Source organism: Peromyscus californicus, unplaced genomic scaffold, assembly GCF_007827085.1.
Source record: "Peromyscus californicus insignis strain IS unplaced genomic scaffold, ASM782708v3 Scaffold_9__1_contigs__length_137607984, whole genome shotgun sequence".
In the NCBI taxonomy this organism is placed as follows: Eukaryota; Metazoa; Chordata; class Mammalia; order Rodentia; family Cricetidae; genus Peromyscus; species Peromyscus californicus.
In genome coordinates, this window is record NW_026294617.1 from 59,194,079 (window position 1) to 59,212,761 (window position 18,683).

Sequence of the window (18,683 nt, forward strand, 5' to 3'; positions counted from 1 at the left end):
CAGACAGCCGGGGCAACACAGTGAGAGCCTGTCTCAAGCACACCAGTAATAAGAACAACAGACGCTCAGAGTTCACTCTTCCATGTACTAGGCAATTCCTGCTGCTCACTGTGTGCCAAGCAGTGTTCCAGGAACTGGAACGAGGTTGAACACATTACAACCTCTGTTGCCATAAAACCTACTGTAGCGTAAGACACAGCCCAGCTGCTCTCAAATGCCATCCTTTGTTTACAGCCCTCACACCTTTCTCCCTTTCTCTTAAAAGTCAGTTTCTAAATACAAACAGAACAGTTTCTAAATACAAAAGTTTGTTGGAGGGCATGGTGTCACACACCAGGAATCCAAGGACTAGGGAGGTTGAGAGAAGAAAACCATGAGTTCAGGGCCACTGTGAGCTATGAAATGACTCACTCACTCTCTCTCTCTCTCTCTCTCTCTCTCTCTCTCTCTCTCTCTCTCTCTCTCAGAATAAGACAAAACAAAATCAGAAGGGAGATGAGGACTATAATTTGAAGGATTAAAAACAAACAACTCAGTATGGAGGAAAAGGAAAAATTATGCCGAGGCAGCAATCACAGTTCATCTTATCAGCACAAAACATTCACTATTTCCCACCCGACAGAAAGCTATTTGTTTCAAGAAAAGAAAAAAAAAAATTACGTACATAGTTGGTAGTAACAGATTGGGAATTCATGTACTTTTGCGAGATTAACACACCCAATAAAAGAGTTCCTGGGAAAATCACCTTCAAGTTAGTTGACTTTCCTTTCTTATTTTTGACTTTAAATAGCATGAAGGTACGAGAATGCCTTGGTTCACAGGATGTGCGTAAAATTCCTCCATTAACTTGCTGATGTGGTCAAGAGCAGTCGAGTACTGCAAGACCATCATTCTCACACAACGCTAACTAGAGAAACTCATCTGCAAAACATTCTGTTAAATGGATCCTCCTGTTACCTTACCCAAAGATATTTACAAGCTGGTTGCAATTTTGGCACACTCAAGAGTATGTTATGTATAAGCTTTCTATACTGTTTATGAACACTAAGTGGAATGAAAGACTAAACATCACACAGCAGCATGGCATAGGAGCAACACCGCAACTGAAATCTGAACGGGCACACCAGGATTCACTCCTCACACAGGCTGGAACACCCGATGACCCACCAAAGATGCTGACATCAACTCGATGCAAGTCTTATCTCAAGATACACTTAAATAACAAAGGAAGCCACACCCTGAGAGGATCGGAGATAAATGTCTAAATTCAGATATCAAATCCACATCACGGACAAGTAACAGAGGCCCTGACGCTGGTGTTCACTGTAGTAAACAGTCATTCTTCTAAAATGATTGGTTTTTATTATTTTTATTTATGTGCCTGTATACCTATGTATGGGTGCCCTTGGAGGCCAAGAAAAAGTGTTGGGATCCCCTATAGCTGGAGTTACAGGTAGTTGAGTGGCACAATATAGGTGCTGGGATTGAAACTGGTCCTCTGCATGAACGTGAGTGCTCATAAGTGCTGTGGGACGTTCTGTATGGCAAATGTGTTGCTGATTAGTCAATAAATAAAACACTGATTGGCCATTGGCTAAGCAGGAAGTGTAGGCGGGACAAGGAGGAGAATAAAGCTGGGAAGTGGAAGGCTGAGTCAGAGAGACACTGCCAGCCACCACGATGAGAAACAGCATGTGAAGATGCCGGTAAGCCATGAGCCATGTGGCAAGGTATCGATTAATGGAAATGGATTAATTTAATCTGTAAGAACAGTTAGTAAGAAGCCTGCCATGGCCATACAGTTTGTAAGCAATATAAGTCTCTGTGTTTACTTGGTCAGATCTGAGTGGCTGTGGGACTGGCAGGTGAGAGAGATTTGTCCTGACTGAGGGCCAGGCAGGAAAACTCTAGCAACAAATGGCGTCCAACGTGGTGGCAAGAGTTTCCACCTAAAACCTGAGAAAAAAGATTCTAAAACGGAGCTAAAAACAGCTTCCTAATTGTCTCTCTCAAATGAGCAACAGCTGCTGGTTTGAGCTACTTGTGGGTTTCTGGTGTGTGCGCTCGACCTGCAGAATGGCAGGAATGAGGCCTCTGCAAGTGGCACATTAAGCTGCGTGGTGGATTTAGCCTTTGTAGGTACAAAACAAAAAAGGAGGTTTCTGGACTACACGCTGCTTGGATAAAAGCATAGACCCATGATAGCTCCCAGAGCTCGTGGTAAACCACCGCCATGCTGGGAAGCTGAGGTGGGCGGAGCCAGCAGCCACAGCTGCTACAGTTTAAAGCAATAGATTCACAATAAGACAGATTCAGATGTAATAGTTTGCAATGTGTGTAAAAGATACGTAGGCTTGAAAGAGACAAAAAAGATGATATATAGAGTTATAGAAACAAATACATAGTTTTAAAAATAAAGTCTTTAAAGAGACAGTAAAGGTAGTATAAAAAATAAGCCACGTAAAAATGGATATTACACAGAGAATCTGCGTTGTGTTGTCTTTGGGACTTTTAACTGCAGAAAAACATTTGATTGTAAAAGCTGTTGAGTTATGCCAACTTGTATATTTTAAAGGTACCTTGACTTCAAAATTTGAATATAAGGATATGTTGCTTTGGAAAGGAGACTCTGCTTTTGTTCCCACAGAAAGCCAGAGGCTATGGATTTGTTCCAGATTAAGATACATCAGGTTTGACCAGCCAAGACCCCCTGAAAGTCTCCGATGACACCAAGGCCCAGATGATCCAACATCCAGAATGATTTGAAGGCAACTGGCTCAGATGATACACCCTCATGGACTATTCCATAATCCTAAAATTTTCTTTGTGTCCACATTAGATACAGCGCCCCCCTCCAGCAGGAAGTAGTAAGAGAAGCTACGCCCAAATTCCCAAATTATATGTAATTTTACTTTAAGGTTAAAACCTTCCTTTTTGAAAAAAAAAAAAGGGGGAAGTGCTGTGGGACGTTCTGTATGGCAAATGTGTTGCTGATTAGTCAATAAATAAAACACTGATTGGCCATTACGATACAAGTTGAGTGGCACAATATAGGTGCTGGGATTGAAACTGGTCCTCTGCATGAACGTGAGTGCTCATAAGCCCTGGGCCATCTCTCCCGCCTCAACAGTTCCAATAACTACCTAGGAAAGCACTAACTCTAGCATTGGCTTCCCCCAAACCTGCTGCCTTAAGTGACTTACAAGTCTATCAGAAAAACACAGACTATGTTCCTGTGAAACACAGTTCAGATACAATGAATTCAGATACACAATCCCTTAATGGAATTCCTAGGAGTCGCATGTTTCAGAATTCAGATTTTTTTTTCAGATTTTAGAAAGATGCATATACTACATATTATATAATACCTCCTCCAGATTGTGAGAGGCACTCAAACTCCTAAATCAGATTACAAGAGCCCAAGTGATGAATATATACTAAATACAAATAGTTTAATACAGCTTCATTATCAGTTAAATCACTTGTAGACTTTTCAGAGATTTTAAGATTTTGGAAAATGTAGGATAAAGGACTGCTGAACCATTTGATGATTACTGTACCTGAAGGTAGGGCCAAAAGGATACATAAAACTTCCAGGTCTCGGGCTGGAGAGATGGCTCAGAGGTTAAGAGCACTGACTACTCATCCAGAGATCCTGAGTTCAATTCCCAGCACCCATATGGTGGCTCACAACCATCTGTAATGAGATCTGGCACCCTCTTCTGTATACATAATAAATAATTATTTAAAAAAAAAAACTTGCAGGTCTCTACATTTTTCCTGAGTATGACTGATTCCTACCAAAGATGACAGCCAAAGGTTTATGGTAAGGAGGTTGCAACTCTGAGCCCCAGTCCTGAAACAGTGCTATAATGGTAGCAAAGGTCACAGCTAAAAACACCTAAGTCCCCATATAATCTGTTCACACAGTAACAAAACATTAGAGTTATGTGTCCACGCAGCCTGAGGTTTGGATACTAGAAAAAGGAACTATCAAGTAAAGAAGACAATTTTCTCCCGTTTTTTCTGAGCTCAGGGTCATATCAGGTTAACATGTGTGTGTAGCATTCACAGAACGATTAGCCACATTCAACTGTCCAGGGGCCACCATGCACAGAAAAAAGTAGAAAATTGCCCTGGATGTCAGGATACCAAGAGTCAGCCCTTACCATGACACCTTAGTCCTACATTTCTACCTCTATAAAATAATGCGGTGGCTGGGTGGTGGTGGTGCACGCCTTTAATCCCAGCAATCAGAAGGCAGAGGCAGGTGGATCTCTAGGAGTTCAAGGCTAGCCTGGTCTACAAAGTAAGTTCCAGGACAGGCTCCAAAGCTACAGAGAATCCTTGTCTCAAAAAACAAACAAAAATAAAAATAAAAATAATGGGGTGGCCTAAGGTCATCCCTTCTAAGGCTCCCTTTGCTTAAAGATCTAACTGAATGCATATGGGATAACTGGAACCGACAGCTATCTGGTTGTACAAAGAACACAATCTTACTGAACTAATCTACATTACCTCATGGTATCGATTACCCTTCCAGATGTATTCTATGCCTTGAAAAACATACTTGTAAAAAGAAAAAACAAAGAAAGAAGAAAAAGAAAATAAATTTATCTTTTTTAAAAAAAAAATGTATGTGTGCCTGAGTGCTGTGGAATAATCCTTCTGCATACTGTGAAAATGTATTGCTACCACTGTTGATAAAAAAAAAAAAAACTGACTGGCCGGTAGCCAGGCAGGATTTTCAGGGCAGAGAGAATTCTGGGAAGAAGAAGGGTGGAGTCTGAGGAGTCTTGAGAGACACCTAGAGAAGCAAGATGAATGTGCCGCCACATGGCAGAGGGTAGATAAGAAATATGGGTTAATTTAAAATGTAAGAGTTAGATAGTAACAAGCCTGAGCTATCAGCTGAACATTTATAATTAATAATAAGTCTCTGAATGGTTATTGGGGAGTGGCTACTGAGGCATAGAGAAACTCTGCCTATACTCAGGTGCATGCATGTACATGTACCACGTGTATTCAGTACCCAAGGAGACTGGAAGAGGGCAGGTATCAGGTCCCTGGAACTAGAGCTACAGATGATTGTGAGCCAACCAATGTGGGTGCTGGGAACCAAATCTGGGTCCTCTGCAAGAGCAGCAAGTGTTCTTAACCACCCAGCCATCTTTCCAATTGCCAAAAAACATACTTCTAAATGAGCTAAACATCTCCAATCAGCAAGAATGTGAGTGAGAGAGAGAGAGAGAGAGAGAGAGAGAGAGAGAGAGAGAGAGACTGTATGTGTGATAGTGTGTGTGTATGCACGTGTCTGAACCTAGAGAAACCTCTGGAAAGTTAGGCATTAAATATATACAGGGAAAGACTAGTATTGAGAAGTATACCGCACACAAACACACACACACACACACACAAAACCTGCCTAACATTTTAGAACTGCCAAATTAGTTTACTTCCATATACACACAAATATAAACGAATAAATGTAAAAAAAAGTGCATGTAAAGAAATATTGAAAAAAAAGTGTATCTGCAAAGAACAAAAAGAATTTGAACTCTCAATAAGTGGTTTGAGAAAACTAGATATCTACATGCCAATATATATTTACATATATATGTGTACACACATACACAGAAAGAGACATAGACCTTACACACTTTACAGAGACAGTTCAAAATGAATCACAAAACTAAATGCAGCACGCCCGACCCTGTAGCTCAGGCAGGTGTGGTGGCTCCTGCCTGTGATCCCAGCCCCCAGCCCGGAGGAAGCACGAGGAGGGGGTGGGTGTCACGGAGTGTGGGGCAGCAGGGCTATACACAGTAAGATCCGGGGACAGACGAGACTGCAACTCTTGCCTCAAAAACAAGCAAACAAACAAATAAAACAAAGCACGCCTACAAGAGAGAATACAGAGGACTTTAGGGCACGGGCAAGAGTTTTTACATACAACATCATAGACAGGGTCCACAAAACAAATTGTTGTTGGTTGTCCTTGCTCTTTTGGGGGCCTACCACCCAGCTCCCAAATAAATCACACACAGAGGCTTATTCTTAATTATAAATGCCTGGCCTTAGGTTAGCTTGTTTCTTGCCAGCTTTTCTTAAATGATCCCATCTATCTTTTGCCTCTGGGCTTTTCCCTTTTCTTTCTTCTGTAATTTTACTTTCACTCTTACTGGGTGGCTGGCCCCTAGCATCCTCCTCCTCTTGTTCTCTTGCTTTCTTCTTTTCCTCCCAGATTTCTATATATTCTCTCTGCCTGCCAGCCCCGCCTATCCTTCCTCCTGCCTGGCTATTAGCCATTCAGCTCTTTATTAGACCATTAGGTGTTTTAGACAGGTACAGTAATACAGCTTCAGAGTTTAAAAAATGAACATAAAAGAATGCAACACATCTTTGCATCATTAAACAAATGTTCCACAGCATAAACAAATATAACACATCTTAAAACAATATTTTACAACAACAAATCAAAATTTGGTAAGACAAACTTACTATCTATCGAATACTGCCAAGTGAATGAGAACACAAGTCACAGGCTGGGCAAAGAAAATATACGCAAAAGATATATCTAATAAAGGATTGTTATCCAAAATAAAGAGGCCTTAAAACTTGATAATTAAAAAAAAAATCAGTTGGGGATTTAGCTCAGTGGTAGAGCGCTTGCCTAGCAAGCACAAGGCCCTGGGTTCGGTCCTCAGCTCCGGAAAAAAAAAAAAAAAAAAAAAAATCAAGCATGGTAGGGAAATGGTGGCTCACATCTTTAATCTCAGTGCTTGGGAGGAAGAGGCAGGTAGATCTCTGTGAATTCAAAGCCAGTCTGGTCTGCATTGAGAGTTCTAGGCCAACCATGACTACAGAGACTCTGACTCAAATAAAAAAAAAGAAAGCAAAGGAAAAAGCATGGGGCTGGAGACTTCTCAGTGGTTAGGAGCGCTTGGTCTTGCAGAGAACCTGAGTTCAGTTCTCAGCACCCATGGGGTGATATCTGTCACTCCAGTTCCTAGGACCAGGCATGCATACAGTGCACATTAATAAATTCAGACAAACACACACATAAAATAAGATCAATAGAAAAAATTAACTTTTTTTTAAGGAAAGCATGACTTCAAGAATAGACAGGAGAGTTGATTAGGCACCTCACAAGGACACAGGTAGCAAAAAAATCATACACCATTAGAGCAGTGCCAATTAGCCAGGCATGGTGGCTCAGAGACCAGAAGATCACTACAAGTTCAAGGTAGTCTTGAACTTAACCAGGGATAGACAGTGAGCTCCCAGATCAGCCAGGGCAATAGGTAAAACACTGTCTCAAAAACAAAACAAAGGGAAAACCCAGAAAAATGCGAATCAGAACAGCAGTGAGGTGTCAACTATGTATCTAGCAGAGTAAGCAAAATGTAGAACACGGAGCATCCAAACGCTGGTTCTCATGCATTGCTAGAGGTAGAGCCACTCTGGAAGACAGCAACAGCCGAGCATTTGCTTACCAACTGAAACACAATATTCTCTTACGAGGCAGCAACTGAGCTTCTTGCTATGTAACCAAAGGAGATGAAATGCACATGCAAAACTCTGCCCACAGATGTTTACGGCAGCTTCACTGATAAACTTCAAATGCTCAGAAGCAACCAACTTGTTCATTGGGTAAGAAAACCACCAACAGATGATTTGGAACTAAAAAGAAATGAGCTATCAAGGCATGAATAGACATGGATTAACTTTAAATGGATATTGCTAAGTGAAAGAATCAATCTCAAAAGGTTGTCTGTCGTATGATTCTAACCAAATGACAATCTGAAAAAGATTGCTGCAATTTAGAAGACTGAATATACAGATAAAGTTGATTTCTAGGGTACTGGAACTACTCTATAAATCTCATCTGTCAAAACAATATATAACATGAAGAGTGAACCCAGATACAAATTACACATTCTGGGTGACAATGTGCCATTATAAAATGCACCACCATGTGAAGAAGGCTCTGAGTGTGTGGAGACATGGGGTATTTACTGGAACTCTGTACATTCTGCTCAGTTTTGCCCTGTGGCTGAGTGTGGCTTTGGAGTTCCTTTACACTCAGAAGCAGGTCACCATCGGAACTTGTTGCTCGCTGTTTGGCACTCGACTCGTTTTTGTTAATAATGTAACAACAGGACAGACTAAACCAGAGCCTAACTCACAGCAGGCGAGCCAGGAAGTGGGGAGCAGTCCGGCAGGCAGGCACCCAAGCTCAGCACAGGAAACAGAGCAGAAATGCTTCAGCAGCTGCCCAATGGCTGAGCTGCAGACTGCAGTGATGAAGTAGCCGCGTTTTCTGTCTGGGTCACTCTCGACTGGATTGCATGTGGTGACTAACAAGTGTTTCAGCCGGCGGTCATCAATGCTTATCAAAGTAAGACCCAGACAGAGGCATATGTCAGTTGTCTGCTTCTATAAAAACCCCTGTATCTGCCCTGCTCTGATTCTTGCTTAGTAATGGATGTGTCCTAGAAAAGACGAAAAGTTTTTCAAACTGTGGTAGTACAAAATTACCACAGCATTCCTGCAGTCATTCACTTAGTCTCAGATTCCATCCCCAAGTCAGACTCACCAGCCACTGGGAATTGCCTATCAATCAGTAAAAGGAAATGCCTTATTGCATATAAAACAGTGAGAAGGGAAGGAATGCATGAAGGACAGGCCTTGGGACATGTTTAACATGGAAAGAGTCACATCCAGCAGGTTGGTAAAACTTGTCATAAACACGAGACGACCAGCTGTCTGCTCTCCGGCTGGGGTTTGCAATTGTTTACTTGTGTTCCGTTTTGTTTTCTCTACGCACTTTATTCAACCTGTCCAACACACACATTTCCTATTTAGGAGAATGGTTTTCACAGCTTCCATGTGCAGAACACAATGAAAAACACTTCCCACGCCTGAAGCCCACATGTACCGTTTCTTTTAATGGCCTTCTATGAAATTCGTCGGAACTCTACAGTTCGCCACCTTAGTTTGTCTGTCTTTAAATCTGGGACTGGTCTTGCATCCCCTACTGACTATCCTCAATACCATAGTCCACTTATCCCCAGGACTCAGTTCACTCAAGGGTACTTGTTAAGCTACTTCCGACAGTCTATGGATTTTCCTTTTAAAATGGCCTTCATACCCTGACTCCTCCCTGCCTCCATGCTGCTGATCCTAGTGTGGTCCGTTCTGGGTGCTGGGGATGGACCCACGGCGTGGCGTGCTCAGCACCAGTCCACCTCAGTTCCTGCCAGCCCCCATCCTGTATGGGACCATTTCTTCTGAACGCAAACTTGCAGATCTGAAACTGCAAAGCGTAATTGGCTCTGAAGTGTTGATTTCGGTTCCTCTCCACTCCAATGACAAGGCGAGGCCAACTTTTCCTGTTTCTTACAGAGAGCTGGCAAACATTCCCAAATTCCACAGGAACAATTCTATATAGCCTTATCTGATTTTTCAGGAAAATATGAAAAAAATCAAAGATCAGCTTTGCTACAATCTACATTTTAAGAAACAGCTGGCCGGGCGGTGGTGGCGCACGCCTTTAATCCCAGCACTCGGGAGGCAGAGCCAGGCGGATCTCTGTGAGTTCGAGGCCAGCCTGGGCTACCAAGTGAGTTCCAGGACAGGCGCAAAGCTACACAGAGAAACCCTGTCTCGAAAAACCAAAAAAAAAAAAAAAAGAAACAGCTTAGAAACAACTATTTGAAAACTATACCACATATCCATTATGCTGTAAATTCACCAGATTTCAATTGAGTTTTGGGAAGGAATTCTTTACTGGCAAATCATTTAAAATACAGACTTTCGTTGATATGGATTCTGGAATTCCATGAACTGTTCGTCATTTGGAAACAAAAGAATATGGAAGTGAAGCTACAGAGGACAATTTCTACCTGTGAACCACAGTGAGACTCCAAAATGCACCTTTCTGCGCGGAGCTGTTGTCTGCACTGGGCCGATGCCACCTGTGTATACCGCGTGTCTACTGTACTTACTGGATTTTTCCTTTTTCATATCATTGGAAAAATAAATTAAAAGCCTCGGCTTATCTATATGCTCAAATACGACCTGAAACTACTGCCTTAAGGTGCACAAGAAGAAGGGGGCTGGATGTCTTTCTGACTGCCACATGACTCGGGCAAACAGAAACCAGTGAGCAGTTCGGGGCCAGATCCCAACTGTGCAAGCTCCCGTCAATAATTTACAAGTACCTTTGGGGTTAGCCAGGGCTCATTCTGGAAACCAGCGCGCGCACACACACACACACACACACACACACACACACACACACACACACACACACACCCCCCACAGTACCCATTTGGAAGTCGGAGGACAATCTGTGGGAGTCGGGGCTCTCCTTCCACTATGTGGCTGCTTCGGAAGGAACTCCGTAGCTGGCAGGATTCAGTGACACCTCCAGCTGCCGAGCCACCTGACCAGCCCACACATACACTTTTAAGATTGTAGGAAGGGGAAGAGAGTGGATGAGGCAACCGGTCTGACCTGAAATGAATTCCAATGAATTTCAAACACACACACACACACACACACGTCTTCCCAGAGGGCCAAGACACTTGTGTTCTGGAGGCTGCCCAAACTGCCCCTGGAAGAAACAAACTCGGCCACGGAGCCACTAAGTGCCATGAAGGCAGAGGACGACGGCACATTTGTGCTCACTGTGGATGTCAGGGTCAACAAGGACCAAGTCAAACAGACTAAAGCAGCTTAACACTGATGTGACCAAAGTCAGATCGGTGGAGAGAGACACATTCAATTGGCTCCTGATTATGACACTCCTCCGGATATTACCAAAGGAAAAAAAAGGGAGGGGGGGGGATCAGCTGAGTCCAGCTAGATAGTCCTAAATACACTTACGTTTTTAACCATGAAAGTGAGTCATCACTGCACAAAACTCAAATACAAAAGATAAACCTGTAAACCTTTCAGCACTAGGAATGAAAATCTAAGTTAAAATACAGGGAGAAAATACAGGTTGCAAAGTGTTCTACTGTATTTAAAGCAGTAGTAAAAACTATTAAAAACATATCAAAACAGCAAATTTATTGTAAGTTTGAAAAGCACTGACACACAGGGGTTTTTTTTTGCAAGTTCTAAAGAAATTGACATGATACAAGTTATTATTTATTTATTTATTTGGGTTTTTCAAGACGGGGTTTCTCTGTGTAGTTTTGGTGCCTGTCCTGGATCTCTCTCTGTAGCCCAGGCCGGCCTCGAACTCACAGAGATCCGCCTACCTCTGCCTTTCTCGTCCTGGGATTAAAGGCGTGCACCGCCACCACCACCACCCGGCCACAAGTTATCGTTATTTTATGTGGATGGCCACCCCAAGTAACAACTTAGGGATTTGGAATTGTAAAAGAAACAAAAAACTATATATATATATAAAACTATATATATATATGACAGAGGTGCTAATGCTGCAGCTTAGAACCTCCAGGGAAGACTTTTTAAAAACAATCCGAGCCTACCCTACAGCTTAGCAGAGGAGGGGCACTCTGAAAGCCACAGCCCCACATGGCTACACTCCAGAAGCTTAGCTCCAACTACTCCCCCCACCGCTCAACTCTTCTCTTTCTTGATAATCAGCAGATAAGAACACAAAAGGCACAAAGCTACACAGAGAAACCCTGTCTCAAAAAACCAAGAAAACAAACAAACAAAAAAGAAGACAAGAAAGTGACATTCTCACAGCTATCTAACGTTCCACACCATTCACTACCTGTTGCTCTGTGAGCAGGTTCCTTCCGCTGAGCAGACAGCATGTTGCACACTTGTGAGATGGCCGCTCCTACTCTCCAGTGAGCCTTTATCTTGTAGTAGGCGACTTACCATTTTATTAAGTTGTACTAAGATGAAGATTTTTGCGTGACAAAAAACGATACGATATCCTAGTTGGGTGTGGTAGAACACTCCGGTTGAGCCTAGCCTGGACCATACAGTAAGACCTGTCTAAGCATGTATCTTGATTTCTTCTAGCTACACCAATATATACTAACAGTTTATACAGGATAAAGTTTGTGAAACCTGATGATTTTGAGAAATTTTATTTTTTTGTGAAGATTTTATTGTTTTATGTTATGTGGGCCTGGGGGTATTTACGCGCACCATGTTCATATGGCGGCCGGAAGGATGCAGAAGAGGGTGTTGGGTCCTCTGGAACTAGAGTTAAGAGACAGTTAGTTGTAAGCCATCAGGTGGGTGCTGGAAACCAAACCCAGGTCCTCCGCATACTATTTACCACTGAGCCATCACTCCAGCCCAAGGAATTTTCTATTAAAATTCCTAAGTCAATTTAGAAACTTACTTTCTATATTAATCACAGGAACCGGAGCTTCACCTTTCAACAGATTCTGGGATGAAATGCAATTTTCAAACAGTTCGTATTTCAACAGATTCTGGGATGAAATGCAATTTTCAAACAGTTCGTATTTCTTTTCTTCCTTTTGTCTTTTTTGATACACAGTAAAATCTTAAATTAAGTTCCACGACTAGAGAAATTACTTTTTCCGAAGTAGATAAAGGGGCTGGAGAGATGGCTCAGTGGTTAAGAGCACTGGTTGCTCTTCCAAAGGACCCGGGTTTAATTCCCAACACCGACACGGTGACTCACCGGTCACAATCACCTGTAATCGAAGTTCCAGAGGATCTGATGTCCTCTTCTGGCCTTCATGGGCACCGGGAATGTAAGAGGTGCTCAGACACACATGCGGGCAAAATACCCATACATAGAAATCAATCAATCAAGAAAACAAGTATTCGAAGTAACCAGAAGGAATGTAAGTAGAACAGGTCCAACTGTGCCCCTTATAAACTAACTACGAAAGTTGGTTGGCCATGACACATCCTTCTCATGAAAGGCATTAGTCAGAGCAAAACTGGCTTCTCCCTTGGCACCCAGCCTCAGCACGCACATACCTGGCCGACCACCAAGCAGAACTCCAGTCCCTGTCCCCTCCTTTGTGTGCTCTGGTGCTCAGAGCTTTAACTCTGACCTTCCAAGTGCGAGCAGTATCACTCAGGGTTCCAGACAAGGCCACAACCATTTCCTTACAAGTTGGCTCCAGCAGAGGCAAGAAAAACTTAAGACGGTAAGGTGGTAACAGAGTCCTAACAGGCAATAGGATACCTGCGCCTACATCTTTTCTACAGAGGAAAGGGCTTGTTTCTACAAACCAATAACCACATTTCTCCTATGCAAAGCATCCTTGCAAACACAACTCAAATCAATGAAACTTCTTAGAGTTGAACTGAAGTTAGTATTTCCCGGACTGAAACAGAATTAAACTTTCAAACCTGTGGTTGTACACTGCGGGATTCGGGTCCCTTCCTCCTCTGGCACATTTTGGAATCTTTGCACACACGAGTGTCTTGAAAATCCTCCCAGCACCAGAAGTGGCATCAACCACACATCTGGCTGACTCCTGCTGGCCCGCTGGCCGGTTTGTAGCCTTTGCTGTCCCACCGCACATCTCCTAAGAGGCATAGATGCTCTTCAGTGGATCCTGACCCTCAGTGTGGGCTAGACCACTCCTGAAGTTCCTTCCTTATCCGAGGGATAGAGTCTGCAGTGACCAGCAACAGCTCCGGTGTAAAGAGCATTTCCCTCCCTACACAGCACGTGAGATAAGATACTACTAACTTCCTCTTTTAGAAGCTTTAAAAAAAAAAAAAAAAAAAAAGGTTCATTCATTATGTAAAATGAAGTCCAGGACGACTTCTGGAAGCAGATGTATCCACTCCATTATAAGATCTGCTCTCAGGAAACCCGTAATAAAGCCGACAAGCACAGCTCTCTCCCTACCTTTCCTAAGCCTATACTCTAGTGTTCACAACAGGCCCTGCAGCTTGCACTGACTCACACTAGCTGCATCCCGAGCTGGGTATATGCAGCCCTCCCTCTACTAGTCACGAGCCCAGCTCATGTGGCTCTGGGCAAACCTTCAGCTGCAAGGTTGCTCTGACATTGCCACGCCACTCCCTTAATGGTTCTCATGTGAGTAAGCGTCAGCTGACAGTCCCTACTCCACAACCTTGCGAAACTAGCCATCGACAGTGAAGGGTGGCTACCCGCAACAGCCAAAATGTAGAACTTAAGGTATGGAAGGAGACAGACTTGAGTGGGGCGGGAAGCAGAGCAGGGCATGTTCTTGCCCTCAGATGAGTGGGGGTAGGGGGGTAATGATAATGAGAGACCACTAATAAGAAAAATCCTCCTAATTTGCACTGAATTCCTGGGCACAGTCAAGCTGAGAAAGTCTCAATTGCCAGGACGCCACAACAGTTCTGGCTTCTGACATCAACATTGCTCACCTGGGTATGAGAATGTTATGAGATAAATTTGAGTCTGTGGTCCATGGAGAAAATGTTTTCCTTTCAGAATAAAATCCACAGGTCCCCAAAACCCAGATCAAGTCTAGAGAACAAAGCAACTACACAGGTGACATAATTCCTTTCTCCTGGAATCTGGCTGAAGAAAATACTACTAGCTCTATCCCTAAGGTGAAGCCTTGGATGGCTCTGTGGTCATAGTCTTAAATGTATCTTGATACAAGCAGTTACACTTCACTCCACTGATGTAAGAAAACTGATGCCAGGCACAGGCCTCAGCTGCCTTAAAACACTTCACACGTTGCACATGAGACAGGAAACTCTCCTAAAATGATTCCCCCCCAAGCAATCCAGATTGCAACACACAGGGAAAACAACGTGTCTTCTCTGTGGCCATTGCTAAACTGATGGTATCAAGATAGGCCCAGATTAGGAGAAAATGGATTCATTTTTCCAGGAAGGGGCCACAATCTGGTCATGATTTACCTCAGGGCCACAGGGCCACAATCTGGTAATGGGTTCTTTTTTCCCCCTCAAACTATCTAAAATAACGTTCTCTTTTCAACAGAGAATATCCAAATATTATTAAGATAGTTCCAGTTCAGGGGACAGAGCATCTTGGGGGCACAAATGGTCTACTAAATACCAAGTCAGTGTCTCCCAGACACCTGATATTTAGACTAAACTTACCGGGGAAATGAAAAGGCAAACACAAGACTGATAGGAAAACACTTTCAAAAAAAAAAAAAAAAAAAGGCACAAATCCTGATTCTACAAAGCAGAAGTGCTAGGGGAATACACCTCACTTTTTTTTCATAAAAGATTTTGGGGGGTTATCTGGTAGAGTACCTGTCTAGCATGCCTGAGGCCTGACATTTAATATCCAGCAGCGCATAAATTGGGAAGGTAAACCACATCAAATCTCAGCACTGGGTAGGTAGAGGAGCCTGAGACCAACCTAAGATACGTGAGACCCTATCTTAAAGGGAAAAAGAAAAAGGCTTAAAACTTCATTATCACAGCTGGCAGTGGTGGCACACACCTTTAATCACAGCACTCAGGAGGCAGAGGCAGGTGGATCTCTGTGAGTTCTAGGCCAGCCTGGGCTATAGAGAGAGTTCCAGGACAGGTACAATTACACTGAGAAACTGGGGCAAAACACACACACACACACACACACACACACACACACACACACACACACACACACACACACACCCCTTCAGTCTCTATCAGATATTTACCTAGGATCTAAGGAAAGATCATAAAACACTTTTTTTTTTTAAAAAGGGGAGGGGCATTAAGATAGAACCCAGGAACTCTACACATGTTAAGCAAGTATTCTACCAGAATTATACCCACAGCTCTGTCATGAAATTCTCAATATCTATTATACACACAACTTAGTACTTTAGACGCAAAAGTGGTTATTTTCAAAGTAATTCCACAGAATGTCATAAATATGCATATTTTACCCCTTACCCAAGTAGTATAAATAATAATTTAAAACAATAACAGATAAAGATACGCTTACAAATGACATGTGGATGAAATAAGGGTCTGACTGCATTTGGGCGAGATTCTCTTAAACAGAAACTAACACAAGGAAGGAACCGCACACCTGAGAATCACTTCCTTAAATAGAAACGGTACCTTCCCCAAGGGAATCTTCCTGATTCTTTGTTCTGAGTTCTTCTATAATAACTTTAAGCACACTTTTAATGCCTACTGCATGTTTATTTTCCTATAATACATGTGTGTAAGGATGCTAAATAAACTCTTAGCATATAAAAACTAGGTCTTGTTATTCTTTGGACCACAGGGAAAATTTTTATCTGGTAAATGCCCAGTAGACACTTCTGATTGGCTTTATAAGCACTCCATATTTGCATTAAAGCTCTGACACAAATCTACCTGCAGCAGACAGTCTATTTCTGTGGCAGTCTGATATAGAGTCCCAGGAGATGGGGACTTCATTACTACAATGTACATATATCCTCCCCCTACTACAGCCAAGTTCCCGCAGAGGCCTTGAGATCTTGTGGTCATTCCAATCAATGTGACTCATATCATGTATTATGAGAAAGGACATCGAAACTTGCAAAAATGTGAAAGTGACATTTCCTCTGTTACAATGTTCCTTAATCTTTAATTCTACATAAAATAAATAATATACAAAACCACACTGTCATACTTACATCGGACGCCTCTTTTCTACCCCAAATTGTCTTACATTTAAATAAGAATTTTCAAATTCCTGCAGTAAATGAAAAACAACTGTTATCACTACAACCATTTTCCTGAGGCATGAGAGCGCTCGCAGGGTAGACGGAGGTAAGAAAAGGTATATTGAGATCTTCTGAGCCCTACGCTGCTGTTTGTAAAATCACCTTTCTCCTGAAATGGAGTCATCCACTTACGCAGGTACTCGCACTATGGCGCATGACCGTGCTGGGTAGCCTATTCTGAAATACTAAACACACACATATTATTACAATTATCGTCAACTCCACTTGTAGCCCTACTCACGGTGGACTTCGCTACCTTCCTCACGAAGCTCATCCACACAATAGAAACAGAGAGTCACCTAGAGCTCCACTTTAGGAATTCCGTCTGCAGTCCCTGAACAGACCCACAGCCCAGTTCCAGCTCAGTACCCTGCCCAGAGCCTCTGCTGCCACCACTGGCCCGGCCAGTTAGCACAGCAAACTTCAGGAGATGTTAGGGGCAGGGCCAGAGAGGACGGAGGTCGGAGGTACGTACCATGAAGCACTGCAACACCTAAAAGGAATGGACCACAGGTTCAAGTTTTGGGTGGGAGGTTTGAAACCAGGACCTCACAAATGCTAGATGTGCATTCCACCCCTGAACACAAAGTCCTAGTCTCTCAGTTGCTTAAGCTGCTGTTGACTGTTTCCGCTCACAAATCCCAGGCACTGAAATGGTCCTACGGGAACAGCAAGTTTCTATCAATGAACAGCAAGCAACATTGCTACCACTTAGATAGCAAATGTACTTCGTGTGCCTGCCCAGTCTGCTGCCTGTGGTAAGAACCTCTGATCGCCCACAACGCCGTTTCCTGTTGTTATGCAGACTCCTCTCCCAAACCACTCAGTAGGCTGCTACAGGGCCACCTCCACTCAAAGACTGGACAGCAGAGGAAGGTGAGTTTCCCCCCCCAGATGTAGAGTCAGGAGAATTAAAGGCAGAAAAGTTGCAAGTTAAGTACTGGTGCATTTGGGGGGCTCTTTAACCTTACACTGCTTAAGGAGCAGCAGTGCTCACAGCACATCATGAAAACCCAACTCAAAAGCCACAATTAAGAAATGTGTGAGAAACGAGAAAAGGGCTGGAGAGATGGCTCAGGGGTTAAGAGGACTTGCTGTTCTTGCAGAGGACCCAAGTTCAATTCCCAGCACCTACATAATGGCTCACAGCCCTCTGTAACTCCAGTGCCAGGGGCTTTGACACCCTCTTCTGAAAGGCACACATGTGGTGTGCAGACAAAAACCCATACAGGTGAGTTAAAATAAACATTTAAAAAGAAGAAAAACTAAAACCTGGCTCAGCCCCTGCCAAGTACTCATATCTAATAAATCTATTGAAACAATCCTTTGCCAATTCACATTATCTTCATGAGAAACCAACAAAGCCACAGGACACAGTGTTACATCCAACCCTTTATTCTATCAGTCCCTCTCTTCTAGGACGCCTTTTCCATCCCCAGAGCAACTGATGGCAGAGCCGTGTGATTTCAAAATGTGGTGTCCAAAGCAGACACCAAGGCATTAAAAGATGCTCTGTCTCAATCTCAGTATTGGAGATGTGAGCACTGAGCAAGGAAAACACGTAGTTGTCTATGTATTATAATTCAGAATGAAGTGTATTGAGATCTTAAAAAGGAATGCTGGGTGTGGCCACACACATCTGCAATTCCAGCATTTGAGAGGCGAGGGGCAGGAAGGTCAGAAAGTCAAGACCATGGGCTGTAGGTGGCTCAGTCAGTAAGTGCTTGTTGAGCTCCATCCTTACCTGAGCTCCATCCTTAGCGCCAGGCACTGTGGGCATGCAGGCCTGGGGTCTCAGCACTGAGGAAGCAGAGAGGCTGGTCCCCCAGCCTTGCTGACCAGCCAGTCTAGTGAATAAGGAAACTGTTCAGCGGCAGACACTTACCTCAAAAAATATGGTGCAAAGTGATTGAGAAAGACATCTGAAGTTGACCTCTGGCCTCAGAATGCACGTGTGTGCACGTACACACACAGTTCAAGGTCATCCTTGGCTACATAGAAAGTATGTATGAGGCTAGAAGTATCTTG

The 18,683-nt window shown here is 43.2% G+C and overlaps 1 protein-coding gene across 6 annotated transcripts in view; it reads right to left on the bottom strand.

Moving 5' to 3' along the window:
* The window catches only part of Fnip2 (folliculin interacting protein 2), a 118,633-nt gene that overhangs the window by 72,112 nt on the left and 27,838 nt on the right, over positions 1-18,683 (bottom strand). For 3 of the 6 annotated variants that reach the window (XM_052731298.1, XM_052731300.1, XM_052731297.1), the window contains exon 1: positions 13,333-13,523. The exons of 2 other annotated variants lie outside the window; for them this stretch is intronic. In XM_052731298.1, the coding sequence (XP_052587258.1) occupies positions 13,333-13,508 (176 nt within the window). In that variant the 5' untranslated portion in view covers positions 13,509-13,523. Of the gene's footprint in view, positions 1-13,332; positions 13,563-18,683 lie in introns of those variants that run through there. One more of the 6 variants, XM_052731302.1, reaches the window with a different exon arrangement.